This window comes from Chrysochloris asiatica, unplaced genomic scaffold (genome assembly GCF_000296735.1).
Source record: "Chrysochloris asiatica unplaced genomic scaffold, ChrAsi1.0 scaffold00404, whole genome shotgun sequence".
NCBI lineage: Eukaryota > Metazoa > Chordata > Mammalia > Afrosoricida > Chrysochloridae > Chrysochloris > Chrysochloris asiatica.
In genome coordinates, this window is record NW_006408922.1 from 1,263,428 (window position 1) to 1,281,755 (window position 18,328).

General features: G+C 45.5%; 1 protein-coding gene across 1 annotated transcript; it reads left to right on the top strand.

Annotated features, from left to right (window-relative positions):
* Window positions 1-5,416: 5,416 nt before the first annotated feature.
* Window positions 5,417-15,498, top strand: MAGIX (MAGI family member, X-linked). The gene is given in 5 exon segments (XM_006876680.1): window positions 5,417-5,465; window positions 6,387-6,533; window positions 10,824-10,906; window positions 11,321-11,489; window positions 15,176-15,498. Coding segments are annotated over 5 exon segments (771 nt in total).
* Window positions 15,499-18,328: the final 2,830 nt, after the last annotated feature.

An 18,328-nucleotide genomic window follows, 5' to 3' on the forward strand; every position in this document is an offset into this window, starting at 1 on the left:
GGCTTTAGGAAAATATCACATTTATCTGTGGATTTTCAAAGGCTCCAGTGTATTAATTTAATATATATACCTGAATATTAAGATGAAAGCAATTTTCCATTAACTGCCAGTGGCCTCATTTGTTACACTCAGCGCTAGAGGGCCTCGAACCTCTGACTAGTCTTACACGGTCTGCAACATTTCTAAGACTGACACACTCAAAGGGAACACATGGACTGTCTTGTATGCTTGCTGGCAACCATCCTGGTCAACTTGTGAGTGGAAGTGGAGGAAATGCAACAAAGAAGACATGGGATGAGATTGGCCACATTTCATAGATGCCCGATGAGAGAGAGAAGAGGATGGGCTGGCTAGCTTGAAGTCCAGGGAGATGTGTGAACTTCTGAGCCCAAAGATACTGACCTAACCACTGGGGGCTAGAGTTAAGAATGAAGCAGCCAGCTGATCTGAAGGGGGGGGGAGGCATAGAAATATGATCCAGGGAGCAAGTGTAAATTGTTACAACCTAATCAACTGTACCCTTGCCTATGGATGAAGTTGCTCAAAATTCCAACCATAAAGGAAAGGATTCTTCATATCAAGGATCAAGCATTTCTCCTCAGTACACTGGGTTGACGTTGTTGTTAATTTCTATCAAGTCGGTACCAATGCATAGCGACCCTATGCACAACAGAATGAAACACTGTCTGGTCCTGGGTGATTTAAAATATCACGGCTTCGGTCAGGTGTACCTTAAACCTCAAGCTGACATCTTTGCGGTTGGGCACTTTGAAGAGGTGGCGTGCAGCAGATTTGCCTAATGTCCTACACATTTGATTTCTCAACTGCTGCTTCCATGAGTGTTGATTGTGGATCCAAGCAACATGAAGCCTTTGACAATTTCAACCCTTTCTCAATTTATAATGATATTATTTATTGGTCCAGTGGTGAGGATTTTTGTTTTCTTTACATTGAGATGCAACCCATACCGAAGGTTGTGGTCTTTGATCTTTCTCAGTAAGTATTTCAAGTTCTCTTCTCTTTCAGCAAGTAAGGTTGCCTCATCGGCATATCACAGGTTGTTAATGAGCCTTCCTCCAATCCTTATGCCATGTTCTTCTTCATATAATACATCTTCTTACATTATTTGCTCATCATATAAATTGACTAAGTATGGTGAAAGGATGCAACGCTGGCGCACATCATGATTTTAAGCCATTCAGTATACCCTTGTGTGTTTAAACAACTGCCTCTTGGTCTATGTACAGGTCCCTCATGAACACAATTAACTGTTCTGGAATAACCATTCTTTGCAATGTTATTAATAATGTGTTATGATCCACACAGTTGAAAGGCTTTGCATAGTCAATAAAGCACAAGTAAACATCTTTGTGATATTCACTGCTTTCAACCAAGATCCATCTGACATCAGTAATGATCTCCCAGCAATGAGTCCTCTTCTGAATCCTGCTTGAATTTCTGGCAATTCCCTGTTGATGTACTGTTGCAACCATTTTTGAACTGTCTTCAGCAAAATTTTACTTGCATGTGATATTAATGATATTGTTCGATGATTTCCATATTGCTTTGGGCCACCTCTCTTTGGAATGGACACAAATGTGGAACTTTTTCAATCAGTTGGCCAAGTTGCTGTCTTCCAAGTTTCTTTTTTTTTTTTTTTAGTTTTTATTGTGAATAATGTGATAGTTTACATGGGAGAACATTAGCTTTACATTCATCCTATTGTATTTTGTTTCACTGCAATGATTACAATCCCCTCCGTGCATCTTCAAACAACCAAAAGGTACACCCCACAAGCCTGCCCCCCAAGCCTTCAGCACACAGCCCCTCTCCATCTGTGGTGTGTTCCACAGTCATTGAAGAAGCATGGGAAGGTCACTTGACAATAGAAGACCCTTGTTTCAAAACACAAAGACTTGACATCCCTTGACTCTCTTCTAAGCTGACTGCTGAGAGATGATCTTCTTGCATTGAGGCTGAAGTTTGGGGAAGCCACCAGTACTGTGTAGCTGGTATTGGTTTATCCTACAAACACAGCTCTTATAAATAAATTAAAAAATGAATTGTGAAAAATGAAAATAAAACTTTTTTTCACCAAGGATGTGGTTATACAATTAAAAAATAAATAAATAAATTAAGCCTGTGACTCATGGATCTAAATATATATACATCCTACCTCCCTTACCCATTCAGCCTACATCTCAATCTAGGTATCTACGTACAGAACACTGCTGTTCCAAGATTGTGTATATATCACTATTTACATCTTTCCCCTTTAGTCTATGCATACCTCCCTGTGTCGTTACCTATCTTCATTATTCTTCTTGTGTATCTGCCCTCTCATCACCCAGCTAACATGTGAATTACTTTCTAGGGTGTGTTTTAGTCTAATGTCTTTTGAGCTATAAAAGAGCAGATTAAGCAAGCAGCAACAAAGCAGAGATAGGGAAGAACATAGATGCTGTGCCATTTGAAAATGGCCAAGGAGCTGGAAAGAGAAAATTTGACAGAGAAAGAAAGCCTTCCTCTAGAGCTGGCACCTTGAATTCAAACCTCTAGTCTCCTAAACTGTGAAAAAATGAAAAAATAAATTTCTGCTTTTTAAAGCCAACCACTTGTGGTATTTCTGCTATAGCAGTACTAGATGAGTTTAAAAAAAACAGAATCAAACTCAAAATCAGGCCAAGGCCAATTCCTATGAGCCAGAGGTCAGACATGCCTCCACCTTACAACCTTCTTTGACCTCTTCTGACACTAACCATCTCTCCCACAACACTCTCTGTTTCACATCTGGGTTTGATAATCTGTTGCAATGGCCACACTAAACTCATAGACAATATGCATTATTATGGGATTTATTGGGGGAATAAGCAGGGTGCAATTCAGGATCAGAAACAACTCAGGATGCAGCAGTCCAAGTCAGGAATGACTCTTCTCTGCTTTACTGCAGACACACCTAGCTCTCTTCTTCAGCCTTTCAGCCTCTGGGCCCTTGGCTGCTGCCCTGTTACAAAGCTCCTTTAATGCTGTCTATAAATGCCCAAAGGACACATTTTGCAAGCCAGTTTCCTGCTTATAGTCACTCAGCTTTACTCCCTGCCTGTAGTCACCCAGCATTACTTTGTTCATGGACCAGGAGGCCAGCAGTTGCTCTGTCTCCCCATGCCACTGCCTCTGCCTTGCCGCTTTTCCGAGTAGGGATCTCATGTTCTGCTCATGGCTCTTCTTTCTCGAAGGTCTTGGAATCATCTGCTCCTGCTTCTCAGGTGACACCTTTTAAATCCAGAGGACGACAAAACAAACCAATCCCAGTGTAAGGGTCACATACACCCTATTTGCATGCTCCCATCCAATCATCTGGAGTCCTGGAGTGACACTGTAGTATAAGCAGTGGACTGCAAGGTTGATTTGAACTGCAAGGTAGTGGTTCAAACCCACCAGCCGCTCCTCGGAAACCACATACTCAATGGCACTTAACAACAACAACTGCATCCAATCATTTGCTGGAAGTCTTAAAGATCATGGCTAGAAGAGACATATTAGGTAAATTTACTATATCACAATAAGTAAAACAGAATGCTTTCCCATTTGACATGGGAAAACACAGGACAGTACAAAGGAAAAAAAATAAGCCTACTACCCTTCCACACAAAAAGCATTTTCAATTCTGTTTCTGATGTATCTTATTGTCTTAGATATCTAGTGCTGCTGTAACAAATACCACAAGTGGATGGCTTTAACAAACAAATTTATTTTCTCACAGTTTAGGAAGCTAGAATTCCAAATCTGGGATGCTGGCTCTGGAAGAAGGCTTTCTCTGTTTGTCAACTCTGAAGGTCTTTGTTCCTTGGTTCCATGGTGATCTTCATTTGATGTGGCATTTATGTCCCCCAATTTCTGCTGCTCACTTGTTCGTTTAATCTTTTTTATACCCCCAAAGGGATTGATTTAAAACACATCCTACACTATTACGGTCTCATTAGAATAACAAAGAAAACCTTACTCCCAAATGGGATTATAACCACAGGACTAGGGGTTAGGATTTGGGAGAAGACCAAACAAACATCTTCTGCATGTTAACACATTCTTTCTCATCAGAAATGGAATCATGAAATAAAACCTTTGAACTGGACCTTGATAAAAAGCAGGAAACTTCCAGACAGACAAGGAGCTGTGAAGGGCCTCCCAGGCAGAGAGACTATCTGTGGAGCAGTGACAACCCTATGCGGTGGCTGAAGGCACATGCCGTGGTGCTGCAGTGATGGAGGTTCAATAGGCCGCTCTCAGACAGATGCTAAGTTAAAGGGGGGAGGGACGGGGTCTTGGGGAGGAACAAAAGCAGAAAATTTTCAGCCTATTTTCCCTATGACAATACTAGGCCTTGTAGGGGTATTAGAGATGTTGCCCAGCTAGCCAGGATGAGGACACAGCGCATCCACAGCCATGGACTAAGTGTTAGAGTCCTGGTGTGGCGCTGTAGGATGAAGCACTGGACCCAAAGGTCGACTTGAACTACAAGGTCAGTGATTCAAACCCACCGGTCACTCCTTGGAAACCCTGTATAGGGTGGCTATGAGTTGGGGGGTAAATTGCCTCTTGTTGGTTGGATGCAGGAACATGGGGAAGTTTCTGAGCCCCTATGACCCTGTTTCTTTCTCTGCAAAGTGGCAGTCAACACCTTTAACCTTAGCACTCTGTCCAAGGGCTCTTCCTTGGGGCCTATGTCCCCAGACTTCATTTTTGAAATCTAGATGGGGTCTTATCTTCCTTCATATCTGCTGGTGATCCATCCAACCCAGAATTTGCAAAGGCTCCTCAAGTCCAGAATCCCATCACTCCTCAAATCCAGACTCCCCATTTTTTGTCTCTCAACTCCATAATGCTCAGGGATCCAAACCCTCCATTACCCCAAAAACGCCAAGTGCAGGATCCTCCCAAACCCCACCACATCCTTCCAAGTTCCTACTGTTTTAGGCAAAGGCACATTGCAAAATTCCTGAGTGCCTATTGCTTACAAAGATCTGCTGGAGGCTGCAGGATCCCCTAACAAGCCTAGGTTCCAATTCTGCACCCCATTTTTACAAGCTGGGCCTTAACTTCTTAACTTCTCTTAACCTCAATTCTCCTTGCTATACATAGGATAACAATCTCCTCTGTGGAAATGAGAAACCCTGTCCCGGGTCCTCAGAAAACAGACGCAGTTCTTGAGGCAAGGCAAAGCCAAGTACTCGTGCCGGTTCACATAGCGAGGACTCCAACCTACCTGCCAGGTAGGTCACCGCACGGGTCGGGGCGCTAGCACGGGATCAGCCAAACTCAGCAGTGTTTGGGCCTGGGCGGGTCGCCAGGTGAGTGTGTTCCAGGCGCTCAAACTGCGTTGCTGCCTGGATTTCGTTAATCGGGTAGACTCCTGGCCATGGAGGCGCGCGCGGGGGGCGCTGCGGAACCTAGGAGGAGCAGAGGAGGTACGGGAAGGAGGGCCTGGAGTGAGGAAGGGGGCGCGGTCCCTGACACCCCTAGTGCCGCCTGTTTGCTCCTCACCTTCTCCTTCCTGCTGGTTGTAAACAGAGCAGCTCTAGCGCCCAAGTCTCGGTGGTGTAAGGGGCCCAGCGAGGGAGGCTGGGAGTATGACTCGCCTATTCATCTCCACCTATACAGATGGGTTGGACCCAGGTCCGGGGGCTTTCAGGAGGGCGGGTGTGTGTGTGTGTGTGTGTGTGTGTGTGTGTGACTGCCCGGGGTCACTGGTGGACAAGTGGGCAATCAGGGTCAGATGTAAATTTGAGTAAGGGGGCGGGAGGTAACTTGGGTCTCTGGTAATATTGCAGAGGAAATCTGGATTTTTGTGGGCTACCTGGGGGCAAGGGGGGTAGCTGAAGTTCCTTAGGATATACAAGGGGGCTTCAAAAAGTTCGTGGAAAATGGAATGAAACGATTATGGCATTTTCCCACGAACTTTTTGAAGTCCCCTCGTAAAGATGGGGAACAAGGCTTGGGGAGGTGGGGTAATGAGAGACAGTCCAAGCACTCTCAAGATGTATGGGGGATTCAGGGTCCCTGGATACATTGGGGGTGGGGTGGGAGTTTAGAACCTCGGGTTATTAGGGAGCAGTCGAGTTCTTGGTTATGTTGAGGGCAGTCGGAGATCTTCATATGGTCGTCAGAGAAGTCTGGGAATATTGCAAATAGTTATTATCTCCAGGGATATTGTGGGGTAGGGTGTCCATAGGCAGACCTGGAAAGATGGGAGGTCGCAGAGATATTAAGGGACAGTCAGTGACCTCTATACTATAGAAAGGCATTTCTATGTCTTCAGACAACTGCAAGTAAGGGTCTTCTCAGGGGTTTGGGGTCAGCTTTGACCTGTTCCCCTCCCACGCGTGCAGGCCACAGCTTCCCAAAACCGGCGGGTTCCAGCGCCAAGCAGATCCTGGCGCGGTTGGACGCGCGCCCTCTGGCGGCCCGAGCTGCGGACGACGTGGCGGCGCTGGTTCGCAGGGCTGGAGCCACATTGCGCCTGCGCGCCAAGGAGGGTGAGTGACGGGGCGGTGTCTTCCCGAGAGGTGGAGTCTGAGAAGATTAGTTGCTCTAGACTGGCAAGACGGAATTCTTGTTATTGTTAAGTACTCTAGAGCAGGTTCTGACTTATAGCGTCCTATGCACCACAGACGAAACATGGCCAGTCCTGCACCATCTTCACAATTGTTGATAAGCTTGAGCCCATTGTTGCTGCCGCTGTATTGATACATTTCCTTGGGGGGTCTTCCTCTTTTTCGCTGACCCCCTGTCCCAAGCATGATGTCTTCCAGGAACTGGTCCCTCTTGACAATATGTCCAAAGTACAAGAGACAAAGTCTCGCCATCCTCTCTTCTAAAGGAGCATTCTGGTTGTACTTCTCCCAAAGATTTGTTTATTCTAACTGTTCATGGTACTTTCAGTATTCTTTGCCAACACCGTGATTCAAATGCACAGATTCTTCTACAGTCTTCCTTATTCATTATCTAACTTTCACATCCGTATGAAAATACCATGGCTTGGGTCAGGTGCACTTTAGTCCTCAAACTGATATCTTGAGTTTTTAACTCTTTAAAAGGGTCTTTTGCAGCAAATTTGCCTAATGTCTTTTGATTTCTTGACTGCTAGCTTCCATGAGAATTGATTGTGGATCCAAGCAAAAGGAAGTCTTTGAGAAATTCAGTCTTTTCTCCAATTTGTCATGATGTTATTTAGTGGTCTAGTTGTGAGGTGCAATCCATACTGAAGTCTTTAGTCTTCATCATCAAGTATTTCAAGTCCTCTTCGCTTCCAGCAAGCAAGGTTGTATCATCTGCATCTCACAGGTTGTTAATGAATTTTCCTCCAATCCTAATGCCAGCTTCTCTGATTATTTGTTCAGCATACTGATCGAATAAGTATGGTAAAAGGATACAACTCTGCTGCTCACCTTTACTAAGTTTAAACCATTCAGTGTCCCCTTGTTCTGTTTGAACAACTGCCTCTTGGTCTATGTACAGGTTCCTCATGAGCACAATAAAGTATTCTGGAATAACCATTCTTTGCAATGTTATCCATAGTTTGCAATAATCCACACAGTTGTTGTTTTTGTTCTAACAGTACTTGGAGACTCATTGAAGCCCCTGGGTGATCCAACAGTTAAGGTGCTCAACTACTAACCAAAGAGTTGGAGGTTCAAATTCACCTAGAAGTCGCTCAGAAAAAAAGGCTGGTGATCTACTTCCAAAATATCAGCCATTGAAAACCCTATGGAGAGGGAGAGGGGCGGTATGCGGACGACCGGGGGACAGGCTTGCAGGGTATACCCTTTAGTTGATGGATGATGCATGGGAGGGATTGTAACCATGGCAAGGAAACGATATACGACAGGATCAATGTGAAGCTGATGTCCTCCCATGTAAATTATCACATAATTCACAATAAAGCATAAAAGAAAAAATAACAAAGGAAAAAATCACATGATCATCTCAATTGATGCAGAAAAGTAATTGGAAAAAAAAAAGAAAAAAGAAAATCCTATGGAGCACAGTTCTACTCTGACACACAAAGGGTCACCGTAAGTTAGAATTGATTCCGTGCAGCGTAGTGGTTACGAATCGGGCTGCGAACCTTAAGGTCAGCGGTTCGAAACTACCAGCCGCTCCGCGGGAGAAAGATGAGGCTTTCTACTCCCGTAAAGATTTACACCCTCGGAAACCCTGTACAGGGTCGCTATGGGTTGGAACCGACTCGATGGCACTTAACAACAACAACAACATGACAAAGGTGTAAAGTTTGTTATCTCTTTAAGGTAATTCAGACAATCCCCTCAAAGAGCCTTGGTGACACAGTGATTACGCTCTGATAACTGCAAGTAGGCAGTTCAAACCCACCAGCTGCCCTGAGGGAGGAAGATGAAACAGTCTGCTTCTACAAATATCTACAACCTTGGAAAGCCGATGGGGCAGTTCTACTGTGTCCTATAGAATCACTATGAATCAGAATTTGCCTAGAAAGCGGTTGGTTTGGTTTTGGTCAAGATAACGCCTTCAACTCCAGGCCTGGGTGTTGGAGTTCTCCCTTGGGTGGATTACTAGCAGGATGGCTCACAAATAGAGCAATGCTACCCCCTAGGCATACAACTGTTAAGAGATCATTCCAACTATCTCCTTGCTTTGGACTTTTGTTTGTGCAAACCGATAAGGCGAGAGTAGGGAAGACTGGAATCTGAGTCCCTACTACAAGGAGTCCTGGTGTGATGCTGTAGGATAAGCACTCAACTGAAAGGTCCGTTTGACCCACAAGGTGGGTGGTTCAAACTCAGCAGCCACTCCTTGGAAACCCTATAACAGGCTCACTATGACCCACTTAATGGCACTTAGCAACACAGTTGAATTCCTTTGCATAGTCAACAAAGCACAAGTAAACATCTTTCTGGTATTCGCTGCTTTCAGCCAAGATCCATGTGATGTCAGCAATGATATCCCCTGTTCCATGTCCTTTCTGAATCTAGCTTGAATTTCTGGCAGCTCCTAGTCAATGTACTGCTGCAATCATTTTTGAATTATTGTCAGCAAAAGTTTACTTGTGTGTGATATCAATGATATTGTTAGATGACTTCCGCATTCTGTTGGTTCACCTCTCTTTGGAATGGGCACAGATATGGATCTCTTCCAATCGGTGGGCGGTTTTCCAAATTTCTTGGTGTAGAGTGAGTGGTGCTGCATCAGTTTGTTGACAGATTTCAATTTGTATTCTATCAATTATTGTTGTTGTTGTTGTTAAGTGCCGTCGAGTTGTTTCCGAACCATAGTGACCCTGTACAGGGTTTCCGAGGCTGTAAATCTTTACGGGAGGAGAACACCTCATCTTTCTCCCGCGGAACAGCTGGTAGTTTCAAACTGCTGGTCTTAAGGTTCGCAGCCCGATTCGTAACCACTACGCTAATTATTGGAACCTTGTTTTTCCCCAATGCCTTCAGTGTTCCTTTGGCCTTCTTCCTTCAATACCATCTGTTCTTGAGCATATGGTACCTCATGAAATGATTGAACATTGACCATCTCTTTTTGGTACAGTGGCTCTGTGTATTCCTTCCATTTTATTTTGATGTTTCCAGCATCACTCAATATTTTGCCCATAGAATCCTTCAATATTGCAACCTGAGGCTTGATTTTTTTCCTTCAGTTTTTTCAACTTGAGAAATGGTCTTCCCTTTTGGTTTTCTTTCAACTCTAGGTCTTTGCACATCTCATTTATAATACTTTACTTTGTCTTCTCCGGCTGCCCTTTGAAATTTTTTATTCAGCTCTTTTTACTTCATCATTTCTTCCAGTTGCATTAGCTTCTCTATGTTTAGGAGCAAGTTTCAGCATTTCTTCTGACATCCACTTTGGTCTTTTCTTTCTTTCCTGTCTTTTTAATGACCTACATACTTTCTTGATGTATGACATTCTTGATGTTATTCCACAACTCTTGTGTTCTTCCTTCAATAGTGTCTAATGCATCAAATTTGTACTTGAGTTAGTCTTTAAATTCAGGTGAGATATACGCAAAGTCATATTTTGGCTCTCGTTTTAATTTTCTTCAGCCTGAACTTGCAAACAAGCAATTGATGATCTGTTTGTTCCACAGTCAGCCCTGGCCTGTTTTGACTGATGTAAAACCAAACTCACTGCCATCAGTAGATTCCAACTCATAGTGACTGGAATTTTAGGGGTGGGGCTTGGAGGCTGATTGGAGGGGATGGGGCCTTGAGAGTATCCTAGAATATTACTTTAGAAGGGTGTTGCCTCTTGACAGAGATGAATTGAGGTTTCCAGGTGGAATCGTTTCCCCTCTCAGCAGGGCTTGGAATGCTATTTTTGAGGAGACTGAGTCTGGACAGTTGTTGGTGAGGGCAGTTAGTACAGCAATGGGGCCTGGATAGCTATAAACGAATCGGTGGCAGGACTTGAAATGGCATGGATAAGATGGAGTTTTTTTAGACAGCAAATTGGTGGTAGGGCCTGAAATGTTTTTGCCAAGTCCTGTATTAACATCCCCTGGGGGTGAATCTGAGGGTGTTAATTGAGAGGGTGGAGTCTGGATGGTAGTAGAGTTTGGGAGGGAGGTCTGGGGGATAAGTCCAACGTCCAGGACCAGAATGTTAGTTAAGCAGGTGGTGTGGGTGGAGCCTGGGCTATTACTTGAGGGATTGTTAATTGGGTGGGCCAGACTAGGATATTGAGTTCACAGAGATGAGGACCGAATGTTAATTTAGTGGGGCAAACCTAGATAATTTCTGTGGAGTGTCCCCCAATTGTGCCCTTTCATCATCTTCCATCCCCAGGCGTCAGTGGGCTGGACTCTGCGGATATAGAGGTCACTGATAGTCGTCTGCCTTATGCACCTCTTGTGAGACACCGGAACCAGGTATTGCCCCTGTTCTTTTATTCAAGGCCACTGTCCTTGGGTCTAGCAACCTAAGTGCTCCTGTGTTCTTTCTCTAGCATCCTCGGTTAGAGACCCTGGGTACCAGTAAGATGCTTCCTGGAGAGACTCAGGATGAGGCATGTTGTGCTTTGAAACCACCCTCTGGTCGGTTCTGTGTGGAGTTGATCCGCGGTCCCGTGGGCTTCGGCCTCACCTTTAGTGGGGGTCGAGATGTAGTGACCAGAGACAGGCCACTGGCTGTGGGAAAGCTGCTGGAAGACGGGCCAGCGCAGCGCTGTGGTCGTTTGCAGGTGAGCATCAAGGCTCCCTCCGTTCTCTTCCAGGTGCTAATTCTTTGTTAGGGTGCCCTCTATTAGTCCTTCTTATAACACCCTGTGACTCGTGCTCTTGCAGACCGGCGACCTGGTGCTCTACATCAACGGGGAGTCCACGCACAGCCTCACCCTGACTCAGGTCCTAGAGCGGATCCGCTCTGGTGGTTCCCGCCTATGCCTCGTGCTCCTCAGGCCTGTTGATAGCCATCCCCGCAAGCCTGAGGGTTTGGGAGAGCCCCAGAAAAGAGGTGGGGAAAATCCTAGGGAAGGGGGGACTCAGGGATCTGTGTGTGGGAAAAACAGTGGCATCACTCGGATTGGTGTCACCCCGTAAACAAAATTCTTAGTGGTGGTTATGTGCTGTGGAGTTGGTGCCGACTCATAACGACCCTGTATAGGGTTTCTGAGATTGTAAATCTTTATGGGAGCCGAAAGCCTCATCTTTCTCCCACGGAACAGCTGGTAGTTTCAAACCTAGAGGTTAGCAGCCCAACTCATAATCACTACGCTGCCACAGCTAGAATAATAAGTGGTAAATATAGTTGTAAATTGCTTAATGTAAGATGTCTTAGATTATATGAATATTGACAAATTGTTTTGTAAATTCTTTTGACATTGGATTATTTTACTAGTTTGTAACTGAGTTGAATTTTCTCCTTTTCCTTGAATGCTACTTCATTCTCAAAAAAGTAATTGATATAGGCATACAGATATTAGTTACATTGTAGGTAAAATGCCAGAAAATTTGACAAAATCAGCGAGAAATGACATCAGCAAATACTTGTAGCATGTGCATATTAAACCATGATTCAAAGCATCATTGTAATTGGGTAATAATGACTGCTCTTACGTAGTGCATTAGAAGGTTCCAAATGTAATTAGCATGGAGTTCTAGCCTTATAGGCATATTGATACAAGTAACTAAATTTATGAAAAAAAATGTTTTTGTTGCTACAACTAACTACAGAGATATTCTTATTTAAAATAATAAATTTCTGCTAAAACACTACACAAAAATTTTAAAGACAGTCATGCTGTTGTCACTCTTTCTGACAGTGTGACCCAGTGTGGGCCACACCCTCTTAGTAATGCCACTAGGGAACAAGAGGATTGCAGAGTGCGAGGGTAGGTTTTGGATGGGGAGTAATGGTTAGTAGTCTCAGTGGGGAGGTTCAGGAGGAGAGGTTGTTGTATGAGGATAAGTCAATAAGTATTGCTACTACTATTCAATTTCATACATACACGAGTGTATTACAAACAAAACATGTTTAAAACATGTTTCTGCAGTCAGTGGATGACTGCAGACAAGTTCTCTCAGTAATAAATACACTTGTCTTAGTCTCATTAGGGTGCCTTTAAAAAAAGAAGAAGGTCCAATCAAAATAGTGGCTTCTGAGTGGATTTGCTTGTAGCGTAGTGGTTACGAATCGGGCTGTGAACTGCAAGGTCAACACTTGGAAACTACCAGCTGTTCCATGAGAGAAAGATGAGGCTTTCTGCTCCTGTGAAGATTACAGCCTTGGAAACCCTGTACAGGGTCGCTATGAGTCGGAACTGACTCCACGGCACATAACCACCACCACCACCACCAGTTAAATTCAAGGCAGAGAGATCACCTCAGAAAGTTATAATGACTGTTTTTGGGGGGAATTCCAAACAGATAACTTTGATAGATTTTGTTGAAAGACAATTATGGGGGCTTACTTGATTCTTATGAGTTATGGTGTTGGAGGAGAATATTGAAAGTGGATTGGCCAAATGGCAGCATCGATGGACTCAAGCGTGGCAACAGGATCAGGCAGTGTTCTGTTCTGCTGTGCATAAGGTCGCTATGAGTCAGTGCCGACTTGATGGCACCTAACAACAACAACAAATTATGAAGCAGTTTTAAGAAAATTTAAAACTGCATTGGTGAGAAAAAGGCTGGGAAAGTTGAGCCAAGGATTTTTTCCCCCATCATGGCAAAGCATCTGCTCATTCTTTGAGAGTAGCAAGTGTTGTGCTAGGAGAATTTAGTTGGGAAATCTTTCCCCATCCACCCTACAGCCCCTTCAGACTTCGTTTTGTTGCCCAGATTCAGAACATTTGAAAGGAACTGACTGGATTTGAGTCTCCAGAGAATACTAAAACTGTTTTTTGATTTGGTGTCAATTGAAGAGTGCAAAATTCTTCTGGGGAGGGTTAGAGAGATTAAAAATACCTCCTTCAGAAGTACATAGACCTAGTTGGAGAATATGTTGAGAAGCAATAGCTTCACATTTTGATAGTTTTGTTTAGTAAAGGTTTCTATGAGTTTTGAAGTCCTGGCATGGCACTACAGGATAAGCACTGGGCTGCTAACCACAAGGTTGTCATTTCAAATTCACCAGCCACTCCTTGGAAGCACTGTACGAAGTCTCTATGAGTAGGAACTGACTCAGTGGCACTTAACGACAGCAACAATGATTTTGTAGCAATGCTTTTTACTTGCCCTCATATTTTCAAAAGCATTTCAGGTTGGAAGGGTCCCAATATGGGGAATAATTAGTTGTTTGTTTTAGAGAGGAGTTTTTGAGCTGCTGGGAGGAGAAAGGAAGGAAGGAATCTGTTGTAAATGTAAGTGTTCAGAGGGAAAGGTTGTTGTTACTGTTAGGTGCCATCGAGTCGGTACCGACTCATAGCAACCCTATGTACAATAGAACGAAACACTGCCCGGTCCTGGGCCAACCTCACAATTGCTGCAACACTTGAGCCCATTGAAGCTGCCACTTTGCCAATCCATCTAGCTGGGTGTCTTCCTCTCTGACCCTCCACCTTACCAAACATGACATCCTTCTCCAGCGACTGGTCCCTCCTGACAATATGTCCAAAGTATGACAGATGAAGTTTGGCCATCCTGGCCTCCAAGGAGCACTCTGGCTGCACTTCTTCCAACACAGATCTGTTGATTCTTTTGGCAGCCCATGGCACTTTCAATATTCTCCTCCAACACCATGACTCAAAAGCATCAATTCTTCTATGGTCTTCCTTATTCACTGTCCAGCTTTCACATGCATATGAGGTTATTGAAAATACCATGGCTCGAGTCTGGCATACCTTAGTCTTCAAGCTGACATCTTTTGCTCTTCAACACTTTAAAAAGGTTTTGTGCAGCAGATTTGCCTAATGCAATATGTCGTTTGATTTCTTGACTGCTGCTTCCATGAGTGTTGATGGTTGATCCAAGAAAAGATTAAGGAAGGCAAAGCATAGGGGTCTCAGCGGGGAGGTAATAGTGTACTAGAAGGTAAAGGAGTCTAGCTCCAAAAGACCAGAGCTTGATGAGGGAAAAAAGGGGTGAGAGTTGAAAGAGGGGTGAGCAAGGAGTCCTAGATGGAAGGGTTTGGGGTTCTCCAAGGTCAAGTTGTTGTTCTTGTTAGGTGCTGCCGAGTCGGTTCCAACTCAGCGACCCTGTATAGGGTTTCAGAGAAGTGGCTGTTGGGTATGAACCCCCAACCTTGCAGTTCAAACCAACTTTGCAGTCCAATGCATTGGTTGGTTGGTTGGTTGGTTATGTGGCGTGGTGTCTGTTCCGACTCACAACGACCCTGTACAGGGTTTCCAAGGCTGTAAATCTTTACAGGAGCAGAAAGCCTCATCTTTCTCCCACTGAACAGCTGGTAGTTTCCAAGTGTTGACCTTGCAGTTCGCAGCCGGATTCGTAACCACTACGCTACCAGAACTCCTTAGTCCAATGCCTTTGAGGGTTATGGGCATTTATTTCTGAGTGGCAATGTCTTGGATCCAAAGCGGGGGTGGGGTGGGGGGGTGTCTCAGTAAAGGCAGTGTCCCTACAAGGGAGGTATCTCTAAGAGCGAGGATCCCTGTCTCCCACCATCCTTGGGTGCATCCCGGCCACCCTCAGTCTAAGACTACCCTCTCTACCTCCCACCCAACAACCCAGTCTAACTCGCAGTCCTGTCACTCCTAGATCGCAGCCCAGATCCTGGGGGACCGAAGGGAAGAAGGCCTTGCAGTGCCAGCGCTTCCTCACTTCAGCACCCTGGGTCTAGGAAGACTGCCAAGACCCAGGGCAGCCGGGAGCCCAGCTTAGAGACGGAGGTCCACAGCACCGCGGTTACTCCTGCTGAATGCCGTACAGAAGACCCGGGCGACCAGACTCCCAGTTTCCCGGGACCCTGGCTGGTGCCCAGCGAGGAACGGCTCTCACAAATCCTCAGGGTCCCCTGAGGCGCGCAGCTCGCTCTGGAGATGGCAGCCGGAAGACGGAGGCACTGAGCAAGCCTCGGAGGGGTTGGTGCTCAATTGGTACAGCCCTGCTGCAGCGTAGCAGCACGTTCTGGAGAGCTTCTGCATACTCTGGTGTCCCTCTCTTGCTGTGCAGTAGACCAGGCGCTCCCCTCGTGGCGTCAGTGGTACGGCCGGCCCTGACTACCAGTCCAGTGCTTCCAGTCCAGGGCAGGGGAGGTAATAAAATCGTTCTATCCAGTCTGGACTTGCGAGGTGCTCTAGACCGGGTGGGGCTGCATAGCCCACCCTATAAAGGAGGAGTGGTTCAATCTGGTTTCTAGGCGATCCTCTTCTACGGACGTGCTTACTTTTTGCTGTTTGTTTCATGCTCCCAGACGGATTTTTGCAGCTGTGCTCTCTACCTACTCCTTTTTTCTCTCTTCACAAACTCCTGTTCCTCTCTTCATTCACATATTTAAAGTTTTGGAGGGGCGCACCGGCTCCCAGATAATTATTGCGCACAGCATTGGGAAACCGAGGTGGGCCTGTTGTGATGGGAGTGTACCAGTAACCCTGCAGTCTTCCCCTCCCCGCCGCGTGTACCTCCCTCCCCCAACTCCGGAACCATTCAGACCCTCAGCTAATGTCCGAATAGCCTGGCTAGAAGCAGGGCGGTTTCTTTCACCAGGAGCCTGTGGTCTCCCACTTCCGGTCTTGTTTGCCAGCTTTTGCTGGCACGTAGACTGGGGCCCTGGAGCCCCTTTTGGGGCGGAGCCGGGAAGGTGTGAGTCAGCTCCCCCGGGCGGGCCAGGCTAAAAAAGGCTGTTAGAATCTTTGGGCCGCGCCCATTTCTTCCATAGATGGTGACGAACTAGGACCATCTGGACGTGTGTGCACATGCCACACGCAGGGTATTCCGGTCACAGGAGTCTCCTCCACCCTGGGAACTGATCCCTACAGTCGTGGCTTCTACGTCTAGCGGGACTCCAACCGTAATATCCTCAAGGCAGGCTTTGGCTGAGACCAGAAATGACCAGTCACCTTCGATGTCACCACATCCTGAAAGCTTGGTCTCAGCACCACCGCCACCCCCTACTACAACGAAGGAAGCTGTGGTTGGCCTGGCAACCTTCGTCCCTATGGGGAGAGAAGAGGGGGAAGAGAGAGAAAAGGTGCTTAGTGTGAGAGCCCAGGGTGGCGCTGGGGAGGAGAGAGGAGTCGACTGAAGAGTCAGGCTGGGAGGTGAAGACATGAATAGTTAATGTTGTAAACATTATAGGGGAGCATGCTGGGGCTTCCAGCTATCCCTGACTCAGCCTGGTGGAGGTGTGACTCTACCAAAGTCAGGAAAGGGCCCCAGAGTACCAGTTCTATAAACACAGCCACACCCAGGAGACTAATAATAGTAACCCCAGCCACCATTTACTTTGTCTTATCTCTGCTACCCCTCTCGCTTTATCGCTTTTCATCTTATATCTGTTTAAATCTAATGTGTTTGTGTTCATTTCACAGAGGAGGGAAGTGAGGTCCAGAGAGCTTGGGGGAGGGACTGAAACAAGATTTAATTAAGATCTGATCCCCTGGTCCCAAACCTGTCCTCTTAATCTTACCTGCATTTGACAATTATTAATTGAGCCCCAACTGTATATCTTGCACTGTGATAGGCACTGGGGAGATCTGGGATGGGAGGAACAAACCAGAAAGATTTCTACCCTTGTATAGTTGATTCCTGGAGTGGTACTGTAAGATCAGCACTAGACTGCGAACCAGAAGGTTGGCAGTTCAAACCCACCATCTGCTTCACTGAAACCCTATACAGCGTCGCTATGAGTCGGAACCAACTTGATGGCACTTAACAACAACATAGATGATGTAGTGAGGGCCTACATATAAACAAGAAATACAAGAAAATGGATAAAAGATAATTTCCAAGAGATATGAAGATACCCAAAGGCTATGTTGAGGGAGGCTTTTAAGACCTAGCATTTGAGCTGGGACCTGAATGACCAGAAGAGAGGAATGAAGAGCTGGGGAAGGGTACTAACCTCAATGAGAACAGTAAGTGCAAAGCCCTGAGGCAGTAAGGAACTTGTTCTAGTCCAGAAACTCAGACCTGCCCTCACAGTTAGAAAAGACAGGACTGACATTGAAAAAGTATGCTTCAATCACTCAGCTGTCTGAGCTGAGAGACAGGAACCCCTTGCTTGGCTTTGAGTGGTACCAGGTTGGGTTGAACTGTTCTGGCTTTAACAACGAGTTTCTGGCCTCAAATGAGAAACCGAAGTCCAGTCTGCAGAACACGCCCTTAGGCACATCTCAGGGAATCTTGAGTTTAGCTAACCAGGTGCAGTTTCAGAAGCAGAAACTGAGGCCAGGCTCAAATTACTCTGCAAATATCACACCCCAGGACATCTTGCTGAGCCCTCAGCAGTAAACCTATGCTTCAAGTCTCTCAGAGGTAGGGCTCAACTGACAGCTCTTCCCCTCAGAATCAGGAAACAGACCCAGAATTTAGGGCCAAGATTTTCCAACCCAAGAACACAGAATCAGATCCTGGGTCCTCTGGGCTCTGAGTTAATTAATAATTTCACCAGGCCCTGGTCTCAGCTTTTGCAGCTGCACAGTCATTTCAGGTCCCCTGACTGCAAAGAGGTTTATTCCATGGTCCATAATCTTTTATCTGCAATTCTGAAGTCCAAAAAGCTCTGGAAACTGACAACTTTTTCCACAAGTTTGGTACCATTTGGTTACAAAACCTGACCTGGCCTAACAAGGGACAATTTTCAGTCTTACCTTAAAAAAAAAAAAAAAAAGTGTTAGAGCTTTTTTTTTTTTTTTTTTTGTGGTAAGTTACAATTCAGAAGTCTTTCCACTGCAA